At 50.1% G+C, this 19,020-nt stretch overlaps 1 protein-coding gene across 1 annotated transcript; it reads left to right on the plus strand.

Annotated features, from left to right (window-relative positions):
• Positions 1-3,163: 3,163 nt before the first annotated feature.
• Positions 3,164-17,158, plus strand: LOC144149467 (uncharacterized). The gene has a single exon (XM_077681042.1). It carries the CDS (start codon positions 5,178-5,180, stop codon positions 5,532-5,534), a length of 357 nt encoding a protein of 118 aa, XP_077537168.1. The 5' UTR covers positions 3,164-5,177; the 3' UTR covers positions 5,535-17,158.
• Positions 17,159-19,020: the final 1,862 nt, after the last annotated feature.

Consider the following 19,020-nt stretch of genomic DNA (forward strand, 5'->3'; position numbering starts at 1 on the left):
AAGACAGTCAATAGATTCAGAGTACTTAGCGGGACATAGCTGGCAGGCGAAGGGCTCCCGGCGGGAGGGCACGTCGACGGGCGGCAGAGTTTCTGACGTGAGCTGGTGCAGGCCGCCCTCTCCCGCTCTCAATCAATAGAGGGGCCGCGTTATATTTGCTTTGGGGGGACGCATTGGGGGAAAAAGCGCATCCTAGCGTGTGCGGACCGGGTGGAAAAAGGCTAAGGCACACCCGCAGCCAATCAGGAAGACGCTTCTTAGCTCCAATCAGACATGTCCCCGCCAAAGTGAAAAGGACCAAAAACACAGACACAAGGTTTCGACTCGAAAACGCCCGTTTCTGGCAAAAGAATTACTGGGGAGAATAAAGTAAAGGTATACAAACTCGAAAAGGAGATAAGACAGGCGGCCGTTTGAAGGAGACCGAGGGAGAACATAGCGGCCCGCGTCAGCGCGCAACGGGGGTCGGAGACGCCAGTGCGTGCGGTAACAGAAACCGAGGCGAGGGTTCGCTTCCCCCAACAGCCGCGACTCTCGGTTTCTCTCTCTCTCTCTCTCTCTCTCTCGGTCGGTCTGCTCCCTGCGGGGGTCAAGGTCAGGCGGAGCGAGCGATCCTGTTCTTGCATTTAGGTCCCCGCAGAGAACATCTCTTCCGCAGAGGTTGCGTAGAGTGCGCAGCTCCGACGGGTCCCAGGCGCGGGAGGGGGGAACGTAGATGGATACGACGGTCGTATCGGTGCGAGCGTATCTCATCGTGGCCCCCACGCACTCCATGTGCGGGCTGGAGAATCCCGTCAGATTTACCTCCGAGTGAGCACAGCCGCTCCGTGCGTATATGGCCGCTTTGGAGCAACCCGGCTCGTGCGCTGCTTCTCGGCAGTTAGTGGCTGTACAGTGGGACTCCGCGCAGGCCGTGGCACTGTGGTACGCGACGTAACCCGGTAGCCTGTGCTCACTGGGGAGGCAGTATGTCTCTTGCAGACAGATAATGTCGAACTGACTATTGGCCAGCAGAAAGGTGTGCGAGTCTGCGTGTCGCATCCGCAGGGACCATCAGTTCCACTGCAGGATGTTGGGGCGGGGCAGCTTTTCGGGGGCAACGTTTGGACTATTGGCCGCCATTTGTTAGCAGAGCGATTGCCGCGTTCAGTGCGTTGGCAGTGGTGGACAGGATTTGGGCCACAGCGAGTCCGGGGGGAAGTGGTTATGTGCTGGTGGGGGCTGGGAGGGGGACGACTTGGGAGACTTGCCGAGGCGCCTGCAGAACCTGCAGAACTCGATCTTCTGGAGTGTTCTGGAGTCCGCAAGCACTGTACCCGCTCTTTCTAAGCCGACTGGGGTTCAGTGCTGTCCGGGATGGGCGCTGTGGGGGGGAACAGGGGGGTGAGCACTCACCCGAGCTGCTGCCGCTTCTGGATGTTGTTGTTGTTGAAGGCAAGATGGAATCCAGGGTCGTCTCGCCGTCACTGTCGAGTTCACTTTCGTCATCCCTCTCTCGAGATTGAAGCGCCGTCATCCCAGAGACGAGCGCCATGAGATAGGCTGGAGAAGCCATGGGGCAGGGAGGAGAGTGACAGTTTGAAAGAGGAGTGCTGGCGGAGAGAGCAGGGTCAGCGCATAAAGAAAGTAGGAGAAATTAAATTATGCAACTGAAAATGAACTATGGCTGAGCCCTGAAAAGGGCTTGCTGCGGGGAGTGGCCTAAGGAAAAACTAAATATACTGGGAAGAGAAGTTGCATAAGTATGGGTACAAATGGTGGAGCAGTAGAAAAACGTGACTTTCCGCCTCGGATGCTCAGCATCCACCCGAAAACTCTACTTGCTCGTGGTGTTCGCATTCTAGTTCAGCAGCAATTTCTTCCTCGGTCACGCTCTTTTTCCTCTGGTCCTTGTAATCCGATAGCCCGCTATTCCACAGGATGGGCCGCTTCTGTACAGCTGCAATAAATCTGTCGTTGAATTCGATATCTGGCATGGGTTACGAGACCTTGTGGACTTGGGCCCCGCTACTGATGTCTGGGTTGTGGACCTTGAAAAATTAGGCATGGTCAAAGTGCATGCTGAGGAGCCGAAGGCCTGCTGGGTCAACAAACATAATGGATCTGTTCGCTGCAACAGATCTCATCTGGTCGCAGTACGTCAGCCTGCTAACAAGCCGCAGCAACAAGATGCAGGCCCTTCAAACCCACTGTCCACAAGCAGTGACCATTCTCTCAGCAGGAGTGGGCAGTGCGTAGCTCCACCATTGAAGTTTGCACCACGGCCTTTTTAGAAAGGGGACGATGTAAAACACTCCGCTACACCCACATGTGTACACATGAAAATAGAATAATAAAGCACTCTTGCCAAGTGCCTCGCACCACGGCCCTGTCATGTGCTAGCCGATGGACAAGCATTCCTTTCAACTCAGCACACAAACGTGCTGTGTCAAAAGGACGAAACATGATCTCGTACACTGCTCGAAGCGTCAGAAACAACACACAATTCGTGGATTTCTGTCCACAAATCACACGGTGCTGGGAACACAAAAATGGAGTGGAAGGCTCCGCGGCACAAATAGAAACACCAACCACTAAACCACTAACAAATAAAACCACAGTAGTGAAGTGCCCTCCGCACAAATCAACGACTGGCAGCCGCGAACTGACAGCCACGTAGAATCAATGCCGCCGCCGCAACTGGCGGTTAACCCGTCGTCGTAACCTCTGGAAATATGCCACACGCCGGGCACGGGGCATGGCAAAGCGAGCAACAATTCGGTCGCGGATCAGCCTCCCCCTAATTAGCAGAAGCCTCTCCCCGGGGGGCGGATCCACCACGGCTGCCTCGTCTGCCTCACTGTGCTCGCCGTCACTGCCACTGCTGCAGCTGTCGTCATTACTGCTTCGCTCCTGAAGGCACAAGTTGTGCAATACGCAGCACGCTCCGATGATGCATACTGCCGGACGAGGCTGGTAACCGAGCGTTCTGTGCCGTTGTAGGCAGCGGAAGCAGCTCTTCAAAACGCCGATGCAGCGCTCAACGGCAGACCTCATTGTACCGTGTGTGGCATTGTACTTGCCCTTGGGGGTCTCGGGGCCCGGGTGACCGGCCACTGGTGTCATGAGCCATGGCTGGAGCGGGTAGGCGCTGTCCCCCAACAGGAACTCCCCAGGCTCAATACAAGAGCGAGAGGTTAGGCGGCGAGAAAACGCTGATTGCCGCCACACGAAGGCATCGTGGCAAGACCCTGGAAAGCGTGGTTCCACTGCCAAGATCTTGAGGCTGGCGTCGCAGATCTAAAAAAGTATGGAAGCAGCTTTTATTGGGGCATCCATGAAACAGTACGGCGCTAGTTAATAGATTTTAACTTGATTCAGCATCGTATGATCTTTGGACTTACCCAGCTTATGTGTAAATGTCACACTCCATTGTCTGGGGCTTCTATATCCTATTGGCCCCACTTATGCTAAAATATCATTATAATGCGAGCGGTTAGAGGTTATATTTACTTGCGTATTTTTATATATTCACAGCCGACCAACCAACCTTGAAGATCAGAAAGCGTGCTCTATTCTAGCCTTGTCTTTTCCTTCCTTTGCCTTGCCTCTGAACACCTCGGGTTAGACTCTACGATCACATAGATAACCCTTGGACCCAGTGAGCATCAGCCTTGGTATGATGCCTGCCACTTGATACTGACACACGGTACGTTAGCACCACACAAACACTAACATGGAGCAAGAGCAGATACTGCTTGTCCAAGCTTTCGCCATTGTGCCTCTATTGTTCGCAGCGCAAAACCTTTTGTAAAAGTAAAATCAATGGATCCTCCTTCGCCTAGGTGTGCGTAGGTTATTGAGGCGTTGTAGTTGACAGACGGCTACATCCAGCGGCAACAGCGTGAAAATGATCGTTGAAAACACGCTAAGGTCCGTCGCCGAACTATTTGGTGTATACGCTTGAAGGAGGTGCTTATACGCCCCATTCGTCACGCTTCTTTCTCCTTCGATGATTTGGGATCCTACTTTTAATTCCTGAACCGCAGTAAATTGGATTTATGCTAGGCCTCAATAAAGCATCTCATTAGGGCCTTTGTAAGCATACAATTGGAGCAGAAAAGGGCACAGACAAGAACTTGGCCATTGATTGCCACCACTAAGAGTGCTTGCCGCTGTTTGGCGAATTCACTTGTGCATTCCTTGACCCTGGTCGGCGCACACGGGCAATTCGGAACTGGAAAGTCTACCTGAGATGCCAACCCTGGTAGCAGATATGTTGGAGATGGGCTGGTGGCTTTCAGTTTTGGATCGCTGGCGCAAATCTTTAGTATACCGCCCGTAATAAAGAAAGAATAAAAGTAGAAAAAGAAGAAGAAATCCGAGAGAGAAAAGGCGAGGGTGTCGGAAAGGCATGCGCACATTCCTACTTTCAGGCATCTCCATGAGCTGCTGCGCACGCTGCTTTTGCTCGAGAATCATTCCATGCAAGGCCATGAGCCTCACGAGGCTGCGGGAGCAGTCGTAGCTGTTGGTGGTGCGGCATTGCAGTATATCCTTATGTGCTGCGGACACACTTGTCCAAGGTGGCGGCAGGCTGTTGCTCGAACACGTGGTCATGCGCTCTGGCTGATGAGTTGTTGAACTGTTCTTGGAAATGGTCGTACAAGAACAAACCTTTAGTACACTGCCTGTAGGGGTGTGGGTAGAGAGGGGGTATTTTCTTTGTGCGTCGCAGTTGGGATCTTCTGGCGCAGCCTGCTGTTCCCTTGATGTGGGCTTCTCCGCAGAGAATGCATGCTCCTTGCAGAGGGAATGCTTCTCTTTGGTGATCGATTACACGCAAGAATTTCGTGGTATATACGCCTATATATTTCAAGTAACAAAACTTTATCCCTCACTATCCCTCACTCTTGAAAACGTTAGCCTCAAGGCACTTTTTCTGCGAGGCCAAAAGTTCCAGGAGAGCCTTATTCTGCTTCTCCTACTGCAGGGTTCTCTCTCGACACATTTCCCCCTTTTTAATCCCTCTCATAGCTCAGTTTATCATTGTCGGTGTTTGCCGATGTGTCGTCCTCAGCGGCTGCTGAGCAGTCGCTCAGGCGGCTGCCAAGGAGGCGGCTGCCAAGGACTGTGAGAAGTTGGACAACTTCCTCAGTCCCAGGCTGCCAAGCGTCCTGCCACCAAGGAACGCCTCAATGTGCTCGACAACGAGCGGAGGACCAACTTTGAGTGCTGCCAGGAACTGTTCGACAAGGCCTCCGCAGCTGGTCGCCTGCGGAGGTGTCGGGGCGCGAGCGCATGTTTGCCTGCCCGGCGGAGCTGCTGGGCCAGAAGAGCGAGCACTCAACAGTAGTACCCTGCCGCACCTGCGCAGCCTGTACGAAATCCTCGAGTACCGCAACTGCTGCAGCAGCGACCAGCGCGATGCCCACGCGGCTGTCGTCAAGAAGGCGAAGGGCCCTGGTGTAACATGGGTGGACAAACAGCAGCCCAAGGACCCGTCGTCTCTGAGCTTGGGAAGCCTGCTGTCTGCTCCGGACTGGCGCTTGTAACGTGCACTTTTTTCACTGCATTTATTTTTAGCACATGCGAGATTGCTAGTATGTAGAAAAAAAGGAAGACAGTCATGTATTAAAAACTACACAAGCAGCAGTATGCAGGCCATCAAATACTTCCAGCTGGCATCTGTAACTAAAAGCAACTATGTGGCCATTGTTGCATTTGTAACAGGTCTAATTTTTTATTATACCGAGGCCACACTTAAACATCTACATATGAAGCAGTACTGCATTGTCCATTATTTCCAGTAGTATGATAATTAACTGATTACATGAACAAATATATATGCCCCTAGCATCCTTGCACAACCACTAATCCAAACCAATGGGACTAGAAAATTAAGATACAACAAAATTCTGGGGCAATTTCGGCCCCTACCAGGAATTTAGGAGGTTTTCATGCTCCATTTACATGTTAGGCAGACAACCATTTAGGCAGACAACCCTAGACAGTGCAGTTCCAACTCGTACACGAAAGGTTCTTTGAGACAAGTAGCTGGCAAGTGTGTTCATCATGTTACCTGTTATGCCGAAGGACTTGAGGTCACTTAGGATGCCATACCGCCACGCGGTATCGTACGCTTTTTCCAGATCAAAGAATACCGTCATACAATATTGTTTGTGGAGGAAAGCATCCCTTATATAGGACTCGAGCGCGACGAGTTGGTCGTTGGTGGACCGCCCCGCCCTGAAGCCTGCCTGGCAGCTCTCGAGAAGACCATTGTACTCAAGAAAGTACACGAGTCTCCTGTTTATCATCTTCTCGAGGAGCTTGCACAGGCAGCTTGTGAGGGCGATGGGCCGATAGCTAGCAGGAGAGGAAGGGTCCTTTCCTTCCTTCAGGAAAGCCACCACTATAGCCTCCCTCCAAGAGCGAGGAATGTGCCCCGAAAGCCATATGTTGTTGTATAGATGTAGGAGTGTTTCAAGAGTGTCTGGGTGTAGGTGTTGTATCATGGTGTATGTGATTTTGTCTGCACCTGGAGCTGAAGGCTTACATGTGCTGAGAGCAACCTTCAGCTCATGAATTGAAAAAGGAGAATTGTAAGAAGTGTGCGACTTGTTGTTATCACGCAGACTTCTTTTCTACAGATGTTTTGTGTTTCATGAAAGTGTTTGTGTAGTGTGCTGAACTGGACACGTGTTCGAAGTGTTGTGCAAGTGTGTTAGCCTGGTCTTCCAGTGTGTCCCCTGTTGTACTAACCAGGGGCAGGCTGTGTGTCTGTTGTTCTTTTAGTTTTCGTATTTGTGTCCAGACTTTGTGTGTGTCAGTGTATGAGTTGATGGAAGTTAGGAAGGTGCGCCAACTCTCCCTTTTCGCCTCACGACGCACTCGCTTCCCAAAAGCCTTTGCCCGTTTAAAAGAAATGAGGTTATCTGACGTGGGGTACCGGCAAAGGACACCCCACGCCTTGTTCTGGGCCTCTCGCGCCCGCCTGCAGTCCTCGTTCCACCAGGGCCTCCTTGGGGTGCGGGACCCACTGGAGGCCTGGGGAATGGACTTTTCGGCGGCGGCGAGGATGTGCGCCGTTACGAGTTGGGCGGCTTCATCCACGTGTAGGTGTTTTAAGGATGTGTGGTGTAGTTGAGATGTTTGTGTGAATGTGCTCCAGTTTGCTTTTGATTCATTAAACTTTTTATGGGAAGATGGACTGCTCGGGCCTATACCTATATACGTTAATGAAGTGGGGAAATGGTCACTACCATATGGGTCTGTGCCCACACCCCACTCAAGACATGGAAAGAGAACTGCGGAACCAATCGCCAAGTCAAGATGCGAGTATGTATTGTGTCCTAAGTTATGGTATGTAGGCTGTTTTTTGTTGAAGAGGCATGCTCCGGAGGATGTAAGAAACCTCTCTATCAGGCGACCTCGGGCATCCGTTCTGGAGGAGCCCCAAAGAGAGTTGTGCGCATTAAGGTCGCCTGTTAGTATGTATGGTTCGGGCAGCTGGTCGACCAGCGCTTCGAAATCAGAGCTCAAAAGTGCATGATCAGGAGGAATGTAGATGGAGCATATCGTTATCAACCTATTAAATATTATCGTACGGATCGCTACAGCCTCGAGGACAGTGTTTAAAGAGAGAGGGTGGCATGCTAATGATTTCCGGGCGATAATGGCCACACCTCCTGAAGAGTGGGTGCAGCCAACCCTGTCCTTTCTGAATACCATGTACCTATTTAAGAAATTTATTTGTTTAGAATTGAGGTGGGTTTCCTGGAGACACATGATACTTGGCTGACTGGCATGCAGAATCTCATACACATCGTCAAGATTTTTAAGGAGGCCTCTGCAGTTCCATTGAATGATGTTTTCTGTTCCCATTATTTAAATTTAAGAATGACTGGAGTGTGTGTGTTTGTGTGTGTTCATGTGTCGTCTTTCGGGGCTGTTACTCTTGGATTAGGCTTTTTAGGCCTTTCTACTGGCTTGGTCGTCGGAGGCCACTCCTTGCGCTGCGTTGCAGGCAGGAACGGCCCGACATCCATTTCGTCGTCGGATGTCCGAGGGGTGCCCGACGGACCGGGCCCCCCGGACTTGGTCCCCCTTCGGGAGCCCTTCGTTTGAGCCGCCACCGCCGCGGGCGTCGGGGACGCCAGAAGTGGCACGGGCGGTGCGGTGACGGTGGGAGCCGATGCGGGGCCCCCGATGTCCATCCCCTCGACACCCTCCAACGCACTGGAGGACGGGGAGGAAGCGGCGGGAGCGGCACCGGTCCCGACAGAAGAGGTTGGCACCACAACCGCTGCTGCCTCAGCAAGCTGCATGGTGCCGGGTTGGGCTGCCTGAGGCAACCCAGGGAAGGGGGGGGGGGGCCGAAGAGGGACCAGGTCAGACTCGCGTAACTGGGTCCCTGTGGAAACCAGGCGCCCCAGGGGGAAAAGAGGCGAACCTCTTCCGCGCCTCTGGGAAGGTGATGTTCTCGGTTACCTTGATGTTGATTATCTTTTTTTTCAGTTTGGAATTTTTCGCACTTGCGGGAGTAGGCTGCATGCGCCCCCCCCGCAGAAGAGAGGGTGTCGGATGGACAGTTGTCGCTGGGATGGTCATGCGATGCGCATTTTGCACAAGTCGTTCGGCCACGGCAAGAGTTTGTACCGTGCCCGAACCGCTGGCACTTAAAACAGCGCCGCGGGTTCGGGATGTAGGGACGGATGGAGCAACGGATAAAACCTGCATTTATATGTTGTGGAAGAACTGCGCGGTCAAACGTCAAGATAATGTGCTTGGTGGGAATCTCCTTGTCGTCTCTGCGGGTGGTGATGCGTCTCACGGCAGTGACGGCGTGATCCTTCAAGCCGGCAAGGAGATCCGCATCCGTTTCGTTCAAGAGATCCGTCTCGGATATCACACCTTGCGAGCTGTTGAGGCTCCGATGGGGTGTGACCCTGATGTCTAGATCAGCCAGTCTAGTCTGAGCTAGAAGCTTCGTGGACTGCTGTTTGTCATTTACCTCGATTAGTAGTTCACCAGACCTTTGTTTTTTGCACTTATGTGATTTTCCTATTATGGCTTCAAGATATTTTGCGATCAAGAAGACTGACTGCGATACAAGAGGTTGGGTTGCATTGAGCGATTCCATCACAGAAATCGAGAAAATTATCCGGTTCAGGAAATGTTAAAGATGGCAATGAAGGAAAAGATACTTCGGTGCGGCCATAGGGCGTACCGTAGGGCGTACTATAAAAGCAGGGAGACTGGGGTACTTTCTTCTTTGACCTTACCCTGGTAGTCAAAGAGGTCCAGGAGCTCCCTGCCTGGTAGACAGACAGGGAGCCCATCGGCCGGAGCTTGACCAAGGCTCCGACGGCCACCGTTTACGGCTTCTACCCTTCACCTGTAAACACCTCGCCACGGTTGGACACGGCTTACGTTGGGAGCTCGGGGTCCGCGGTGTCGCTGCTCACCGTCACCATGAATACTCAAGGTGCCCCGTGTGGGGTGTTGCAACATGAATAAGCATATCTCATAAAAAGAAAAAAAAATATTCTGCTTATAGTTTCTAAAATACAGCTTTGTTGCCTGTGGGCAACACTAGGCACGAGTCATAAGGTAGGCTTCACTGCGTGCTTCTTACGGGTTAGTGTGGAATTTGTACATGCAATCCTTTCCTGGAGTGAAACAGAGGTGTATGTTGCATTTCCTGCACATGACGCGCGTGGTTCCTGTGCAGTTTGGGTATTTACACCGGCCTTTCTTTGGAGAAAACATCGGTAGATGGTCAATAGTATCGAGCCTTATCTCCTTGCATGGAACAGGAGCTGCTGGCTCGCGCCGCTTCTTCGCCTGCAATTCATTCTCGACTTTTGATGGGCCCAATGGTCGCTTCCTGGAGGGGGTTGATACCTTTCCCTGTTGCTTCAACGCGCAGGCAATGTCTGCTTTGAATGATAGCAGGCTCATTTGGTCCTTGCAAGGCACGTTAGCCAGTGTGGCATCTCGGCGGTACAGGAGCCTGCAGTTGACTACTACTACATCCAATAAATGAAAAAAACAGCCTCCTGTACCACTTTGATCTTATGTCGATGCGGTAGAGTGCCACAAGCATGTCCATTAGGTCAACACCTCCCATGCATTCATTGTAGATGCCGACTATAGCAGGGCGGGGTATGCTCACCGTCGTTCGGGTCTTCTTGTCAAAGTGCTTCACAGCCTGCTCGGGTGACGCAGAAGCAAACGTGGACAGTAAAGTAACGGGGCGGTTGTCAAACCACTTGACAGCCCTCAGGCACACCCCTTCAAATGTGGTCTTCATTTCCACGTAAGAGCCACGCCCTTTCGTTTTCAGATCTTTGTCGTCGGATGGAAATTTGCATCCTTTTAGGCGAGCCTCGCGTACTGTCCCTACGGAACTGATTCCAACCTTCTTGAGGACTACTTGTAAGTCCACACCGCAAAACCAGTTATCAAAATACAAGATGTAGTCTAGACCGCGGGGCACGACACTCGCCATTCGCAGGACGATGTTGCCACTTGCGCCGATGTCAGGAAAACCTTGCTGCTGAAGAATTTTGCTTGTGTAGACTTCAAAGTTGTACATTATGCCGCATTCGTCACAGAGAAGGAAAAGCTTATAGCCCCATTTTTTGGGCTTGTTGGGCAAATACTGCTTCAATGAGCTGTGACCTTTGAATGGCACCAGCTGCTCATCAACGCATAGCTTTTGAGACTTTGGTATCTCGTGGCATTTGGCGACCAGGTGGTCCAACAGGGGCCGCACTTGTACAGCCTGTCACGTTCGGGTCATTCTGGTCTGGTGCTTCCTGGTTGTCACTAAAATGCAGTGACTGCTTGATTTCATCCCACCTGTCTCTCGTGATGGTGTCGGCGACTTGACTGACTCGGAACCTCTGCGACCAGTACATGTGTGTTTGAGGCAGCTTCATAAGTGACATAGTTAGCACTGCATCGATAAACTGCTCTAAATCATTGACTGTCATTGAAGTAACTTTGTTGGGATTCCTCTGAGCGCTATACAGGGAGGACTGCTCACAGATATGAGACAGGAATGTCACGTCAAAGAAGTGTCTGAAATAGGTAATGGGAGACTCCACCGGAGATGGGTAGGGTGGTACGTCTTTCCACTCAGGCATGGTATTACCCGAGGAGCCTTGGACAGCCTTAAATGTGGGAGAATCCTTCAAAGGCTTGGGGATTTCTTCAGGTGCATTGTCGATACTGCCGGTGCTCAAATCTCTTCAGACCTCTTCATCTTGACTGTCAGCTGACGGTGCTGTAAAAATTGCACAGAAAACGGTTGCGATGTCAACAGTGCATGAAAAGCCAAACAAAATTAAAAATAGTCTGTGAATTACTTTTGTAAATTTCATCAGTGCTCCCTGTGTTCAGTACAATCAATTTTCTGCTAACGAAAAAAGTTGCGGAATTACTGTTCCTCTAGCTGGCCTAAACAATGATACTGTTTGAATCACAGAGCCAGGTTTGCTGCGAAGCGTAAACAGAAGTACAGACTCTATAAGCATCCCACGTAGAGCTGACGAACTTGGGAACGCCTAGAGCCGCCTGCCATGAGAGACGCTGGCAGCCTCAAGTGGGAGCGCCGAACCACACGGCCTTTGTACTACAAGCCACCCCTTCCATCACCTCATCCCACTCCCCTTTATTATGCAAGAGACCTTACTTCATTCGTCAATCGAATGATAACGTAGTTCTGACTGACACAACAAAGTTAATGCTTACCTGTCCGGGCTGAAGCAGCATTTTCAGGCTCTTCGTCGCTCGTTGAATCCAGGTCAGAGTCAGGGGGCACTTTTTCTGTAGTCAGGGGGCACTTTTGCAGCAAATTTCCCATAAAATGCGCCCGGGTCCATTCTTCGAACTCGTTGCTGAGTCTACGTGTCCTGCGTGAGGTCGTGCAGCGAATATGGTAGCGGTGCAGGCAGCGGAGCGCGCTACCAGAGAAAATTGCACAGCGCAAACACAGCGGGATAAGAAACACAGCATAGTGCCTGATGTTGCCTGTAGGCAACAAACATTTCACCTGCCCGTACGGGCACAAATTAGCAGCGCCGTTTATAAAATTTGATAACGTGCAATATGAGGAATTCTTCTAAGCAACTGAGAAAAGCCAGAGAGAGAAAAATGAATGCAAACCCGGAAATAGATGTTTGAATGCTGAAGTCGCGTCGTCGAGCGCTCTGCAAAGATTTGCGCGCCAAACTTCTTTTTTCTCTTCGTTGCTTTCATAGTTATACATCAGATGGCGCCACACGTCCATGTGTCAGTAACATGGGCAGACGTTGGAGGGAAAAAGAAGCGTGTGAAACCGAAAGTGAACCGCAAAAAAAAAATATTTTCTGCTATGTTGCCTGTGGGCAACGTTCGTCAATAAAGGGTTAAACGTGGTACTGCCACATTAAGAGGTTGATTTTGTCCAGACAACAAATGCGGCTTGGTTTCGAATATATACGTCGTAAAAAAATGTTTCATGGATGTGATTACCAGAAACCTGACAATATCTTGTGCCTTTTATGGGAATATAAGCTACACAACAATTTTAAGTATATTCCAAGGCACTCCGTCATTACGTACATGCACACTAATGCCCTATACCAAGAACCAAGTAAAGTTAGTGAAACCATAAAAAAATAAATGGTCTGCAAGCCGGACGAAACGGACTAGCTTGCACGGGAATGTACAACCCAGTGAAGCCTCGAAAATGCTAAAGAAGTTCCCCTAAACGTAAGCCAAGTAGGAATCACAACTGGCTTTGTAGATAGCGATCTGCCCACGCGCGCTGATTCTGCGTGCCCAATTTGTTATTGCTTGTTTGGTTCTTTTTAGTTCTTTGGCTCTTCTTAGCTGGCACTGGTTTTAATTCTCACTTCTCCGCTGAATACGCGTTTTCTTTTTTGCTCGGCTTGCCATTGTTATTTCATCTTTCTCTCGGCCCGTTGTGCTCCGTCGTTGCCGATTCACAATGGGGGTAGTGCAAACTTTCTGTGAGATCGGGAGTGTGCTGAAATATGAGTTTTTTTAAACGCGAAACTGTTACATGGATAGGCTGGCGAAAGCACGCACTCGGCTAGGGTCCACTGAACGTGCACCCACCCGGATATCGTCTGCAAAAAGTGTCCACGGCAGATAACCCTTTGCTAATGTGTTCAATCTAATTCGATGGCGTGCGTACATTCACAAGGATAAAACAAAAAACATATCCAGTGTAGTTTTATAGCATGGAATAGACAAAAAGGAACAGAAAGAAGCACTTTGCGTGCAGCTTCATATAGTGTGACAAAAGAAAAAGAAAGAAACCGGAAGAAACATTTGCCGCGTGGTAAACTCCCATTGACTTACAACGCATAGCACGAATATTACAAAAAGAAAAAATATAGCGGCGTCAGAAATTTGCCCTTGGCTGTTAGCTACCGAGGCAGTGTTGGAGCAGCATGAATAGTTATTGTTGAAAGGGTAGCTGCAGTGAGTCTGATGCCAAGGTTGTAGGTTATAGACGACTTAGGCAGGAGGCGCTTCGACAAAGCTAACAAAAAAAAAACATTCACGAAAGAATATGTTGAAAGATCCTGCAATATTTTTGCACCATGCTTTCAGTGAAGATATTGTACGTGATGTTCTTTGTTGCGTACAGCTGAGCAAGCCCGGCATGTGCACGGTAAATGCAATGATTGATTGATGAAATGATTGACTAGCAAAGCTGTGGCTACATTGCCTCGATCTGGACCATGACAGCATGTACGATTAAGTGGTTGATCTCCTCCCTTTCTTTTGCAGTGGATGGAAAAATCGTAAAAGGGGCTATCATCCGGCTCCTCACTCGCATAATTCAGTTTGACGAAAGGGATCAGCCATCTTTGCTTCAAATGTGAAAATGGAAGCCGTAAATCCTTGTATTGGGAACACTTGAGGTACAGAAAAGCATACAAAAAATAGGAGCGTGAGCTGGGGAGAATTCTGCAGAGAAACGGCAGTGCCGGAGGAGGGTTCTGAGAAGCAGTAATGGACCGCAGAACACTGTGGATGCGCCGTGTATAAAGCGTTGCCGCGTGGTGTCAGAGCTTCATTGCACATCCCGATGGGTGACGGCATACAAGGCCCAAGTCTCAAGCGGTGGAAATGCATGGAAGTATCCAACGGCAAAGGAGGCTAGAATGGCCTGAAATGCAACTGCCATAGGGAGGAAGCGGCTATGGAAGCAACTTGAAGAAGAAAGTTGTAAACATCCCCCACAATTTCCGTTCTGTCTGCAATGACATGAAAAAGCTGTAAAACTAGAAACCCTGTTAAAGGAAGGCGTATGCATTTTCCTTAGTAGAAAAATCTTGCCACACTGTTTAGTCGGGACTTTACAGCTGATGTCATGGAATACTGAAGAGTTGAGGATATCCAGAATCTCTGTGCATGTCATGTATTTCCTCTTCAGATAGCAGCACATTTGTGGCTGCCGTTTGTCGCTGCACTTTGGGGTCCACAGGGGCCAGTTGAAGATGGGGAGTCATTTCGTCGATTTTGCAGAGCTGTACATTGCGCTTGGTTGCAATGCGGCTGCAAACGCGCGCTTCTCCTGCCATGCAGGTACATCCACCTCGCAACACTCTTCAACACACCTCCGCCAAAACACAGGCACGATGGTTTGGTCTGTTCACACTTTGGGAAGGTCCTACCTTGGCCTTTAAGACGGCAACCTCGGCGTTAACATTGTGCATCATGACCTCCCCTGTTGAGCGACGGCAGTGACTTGTAGCAAGCTACATCTTTTAGGTCGTTCGTCTTTCTGCGTGGTAGGTAGTAGGTAATGTCAGGTCCTCTGACGTCTGGCCAATCCCGCATGTCGGCTGACCATTCATGGATGTTGACAGGGTGGGTGTAGACAAGGGTTTCTGCAAAGGAAAAGAGAAAAACAGGTTGGTAGGATCAAACTTACCGAAACAATTCAGCTTTTACGACAGGGAGATGTTGCGACAAGCTGGCAGCAGGCCAAGCAGCGGCGTCAAAAACTGCACCGGTCTTGGCCATCAGTGACATATCTCACCTCACACTAACACTACACTACAGGTGACGCTACAGGTGACAGCTGTACTGAGCTGGTTGGTTCTTCCTTACATGTGCCAGCAAGCAAAAATAATCACTGAAATGTTCAAAGAACTAGAACAAACCCACAGATTAAACGATATTTAGGACACCAGAACACTTTATTAAAACAACGTGCCAGAGGAGGAATCGAACTTGGGCTCAAGTGCTCTAACATCACTTCCCTGTCGCGAGGAGTTAAAAAAAAGTGATGGTACACACATACGTGTGTATACCAGATAGTTTCATCTACTTTGTTTTCCAACACCCGGCGTGGGCGATACACATAGACCAAAACCAGCAGCTGGCCAAAATCGTAGTGCGTAATTTCAGCGCACCATTTTGACAGTTGTGTGTATGTATTCCAGCTATAGCAACATTCGTAATTGCTGAATGCGAATGGAACAACGGATGAAGCCTGCATTTACATGATCTGGGAGTGACGAGCAATTGAATGTTAGTACAATATGTTTGGTGGGTGTTACCTTGTCATCTCTGTGCATTGTGATGCAGCGCATGACTGTGATGCCCTGTTCTTTCTATCCTTCGAGAAGGTCGGCATCTGTTTTGTTTAGCAGAACTGTCTTGAAGATCACACCCTGCGAAGCTGTTTAGGCTGTGGTGGGGTGTGACCCGGACATCTGGATTGACCATTTTAGTCTGCTCAAGAAGTTTTGTGGCCTGTTGCTGGTTCTTTACCTCAACAAGGACTTCACCTGTTTGTTGAGTATCTGCATCGTATTTTTTCCGAATTTTTCTTTCGAGATACTTTGTGGCCCAAAATACATATTCTGAAACATTAAGGCGGGCTGCATCCAGCGATTTGATGACCAGGAAACGGGAGTAGTTGTCAGGCTTTGGAAAGGTTATGGTTGGGAGTTTGGAGTTGAGGAAACGAGACTTCGGTGCAGCCTCTTTTCAGAGACCAAGCACGTTTTGAGGGGGAGCGTAGGAAAAAAGCAGGGGACGGGGGTACTTTCTCCTCTGACCTTACCCTGATCGTCAGAGCAGTCCCAGAGTCTTACAGAAACCAAGATTTGTACAGAATATGTGTACCGTCTTGGTTTGATCAACTAACCTACGATTAAGGCCCCGCAAAGTTACGACTGAGTGCAGAAACACAGTTATCTATGCGGGATTATGGGGGCCTAAACAGTACCCAGATTATGCCACAAAGTAGTTAGCTAGCTACTGTGTCTGCCTCAGTCTTTTTTTCTAGCACTTGACAAACAGGATGCATGAATGACTTTTTGTTGTAATTAAACTTTCCTGCATGAAGCCATAAACAGTACATTTTTATAAACATTTTCATGAACATTTTTTTTGTAAGTACGCTGCTCAAAAGCAAAATAAGACGTGTCACCTTTAGTAGGCTGGCACATTCAGCTTTATGCTTTGGGCTGAAAGATGATTCTAGTGAAAAGTTCCTGTCTGCCATAATCTCGTCACCAGGGAAGGGACACAGTACTCCTGAACACCACAATCCTTCACAATGAACTTGTCTGACGCACGGCCCCCATTATCTTTCGACACAGACATAATAAAGCCATTTGGGGCAACCGCAATCAGGAACCTGACCCTGTTAGCCTTATATTGGCTGTAGGCTTGCGCTCTGGCCTTCGTTTTTGTTCCTTTGCAGTGAAACCTTCGTACAGTCAAGGATGCACATGGTGCGCTCATAGCCACTTTTGATGAATGACTGTGGCATGCTCCTTTGTATTCATGAGCTCGGTATCCACACCACAATGTAGCTCATCATTTTGTGAACCGCCTTTGGCACCTTGTGCAAAATCTTGCACATGCCAGAGGACGAAATTTAAACCCCCCTGTCTGCCGCAATCTCGTCACCAGGGACACAGTACTCCTGAACACTGCAATCCTTTACAATGAACTTGTCTGAAGCGCGGCCCCCATCATCTTTCGACACAAGCATAATGAAGCCATTTGGGGCAACCACAATCAGTAACGTGACCCTGTTTTTAGCCTTATATTGGCTTTAGGTTTGCGCTTTGGCCACCTGTTTTTTTTTTTATTTGGCCTTTGTGAAGACCTCCTGAGGTCTATCCAACTCCACCTTTTTGGAGACCCAGCCTCTTATCCGACCTACCCGGAAACACATTACACCGGCCAGGCAAATGATGAGTTGGACGCACCTTTTATCCTCGCCGAGCTCCATGCTGTACTTGCCCGCTTGAAACGCAATACTGCACCAGGCAAAGATCAGATAACATATCGCATTCTCCGAAACCTGGACGAAGACACCCTGCACGCGCTCCTGGACCTGTACAACCGCCACTGGGTTGAAGGCACCTTACCTGAACAATGGAAATATTCGGACATCACTCTAATCCCAAAGCCAAACAAGCCCGTCTCCCCCACGACCCTTCGGCCCATCTCCCTGACGTCCTGCCTCGGGAAACTTTTCGAACACCTGGTCCATCAACGTTTATCTACGTACTTGGAAGATCACAATCTGTATCCATTAACAATGTTCGGGTTTCGACAGCATTTCTCTACGCAAGACGTACTAATTCAGCTCAAGGAACAGGTCCTAGATCATCTGAGCAGAGCCACTCCTAGGGCCATCTTAACACTTGACGTCAAGGGAGCGTTCGATAACGTTACACATCAAGCCATTTTGGAAAACCTCAACACGACCAATTGCGGCATCAAGACTTTCCACTTCGTAAAAGCTTTTCTCCGAAACCGGACCGCAACACTGCGACTTGGGCCCCTTCGATCCCCCATCTTCCACACTCCGCCCAAGGGCACCCCACAAGGCTCCGTTATTTCGCCATTGTTATTTAATATTGCCCTCTTTCACCTTCCGAGTCGCCTACAAGCTATCCCCGGTCTCCAGCACGCTCTTTACGCGGACGATTTGACCATTTGGACAACGCAGGGCTCCAGCGGCGCACAACAAGACGCTCTCCAACAAGCGATCGACACAACTATCGACTATCTCTCGCCCAGAGGTTTGACATGCGAACCTAACAAATCGGCTCTCCTAGTCCTTCGCGCTTGCACGCGAGGTCGGCCTGCTGTGGCTACTCCCGATCCGCAAGTTACCATCCAGGGCTCACCTATTCCCCAAGTCCCCACTCTCCGTATATTGGGTGTGCCTATCCACTACGATGGTTCCGGCGCCACCCTCCTGCCACAGCTACAGAAAACGGTCACACAGCTCACTCACCTAATACGACGAATAAGAGGATCCACTCACGGCCTCAAAGAACAAGACACCTGCCGCTTGGTCCAAGCACTGCTGGTCAGCCGTATAACCTACGGAACTCCTTTTGTCAACCTAAAACCACAAGAAATCAACAAGCTGGATGCTCTAATACGGAAAACGTACAAAGCTGCCCTTGGACTCCCAACTTATACTTCCAATGCGCGTCTGCTTCACCTCGGCCTGCACAACACGCTCAGCGAACTACTAGAAGCACAGCGGACGTCCCACCTCCATCGCCTCGCCCTCACTCCCTCAGGTAGACGCGTTCTCCAAAACATTGGCCGGCCCTCCCCTTCCCCTCAACACGAACTCCAACGCATCCCCCTGTCCATTCGTCAACGCCTGAAGGTTAGCCCGGTACCCAAACACATGCACTCATCTTTCAATCGAGGACGTCGCGAAGCCAGAGTGAAGATGCTTGATAAACGGTACGGCGCCGACTCTCAAACCCGATATACGGATATTGCTACAACTCCCGACCGCACGCGCACCACCCTAGTTACTGTGGACTCGAACGGACATCTGGCCACAGCCGTCGCCTATCGAAATCTGCCGGTCACCTCAGCCGAAGCGCTTGCCATCGCCCATGCAACTACCACACACCAGCATCAACCATACTTGACTATCATTACGGCCTCCCAACAAGCCTGTCGGCTGTATCAAGCTGGCCTTGCACCACCCCAGGCCCTCCCTGTGCT

Source organism: Haemaphysalis longicornis, unplaced genomic scaffold (genome assembly GCF_048455015.1).
Source record: "Haemaphysalis longicornis isolate Haplotype H1 unplaced genomic scaffold, Haemaphysalis longicornis Haplotype H1 scaffold_8, whole genome shotgun sequence".
Taxonomy (NCBI): Eukaryota; Metazoa; Arthropoda; class Arachnida; order Ixodida; family Ixodidae; genus Haemaphysalis; species Haemaphysalis longicornis.

Bases quoted from the DNA above. Each gene is read 5' to 3' on its own strand.
- LOC144149467 (XM_077681042.1), top strand. From the start codon at position 5,178: ATGTGCTCGACAACGAGCGGAGGACCAACTTTGAGTGCTGCCAGGAAC.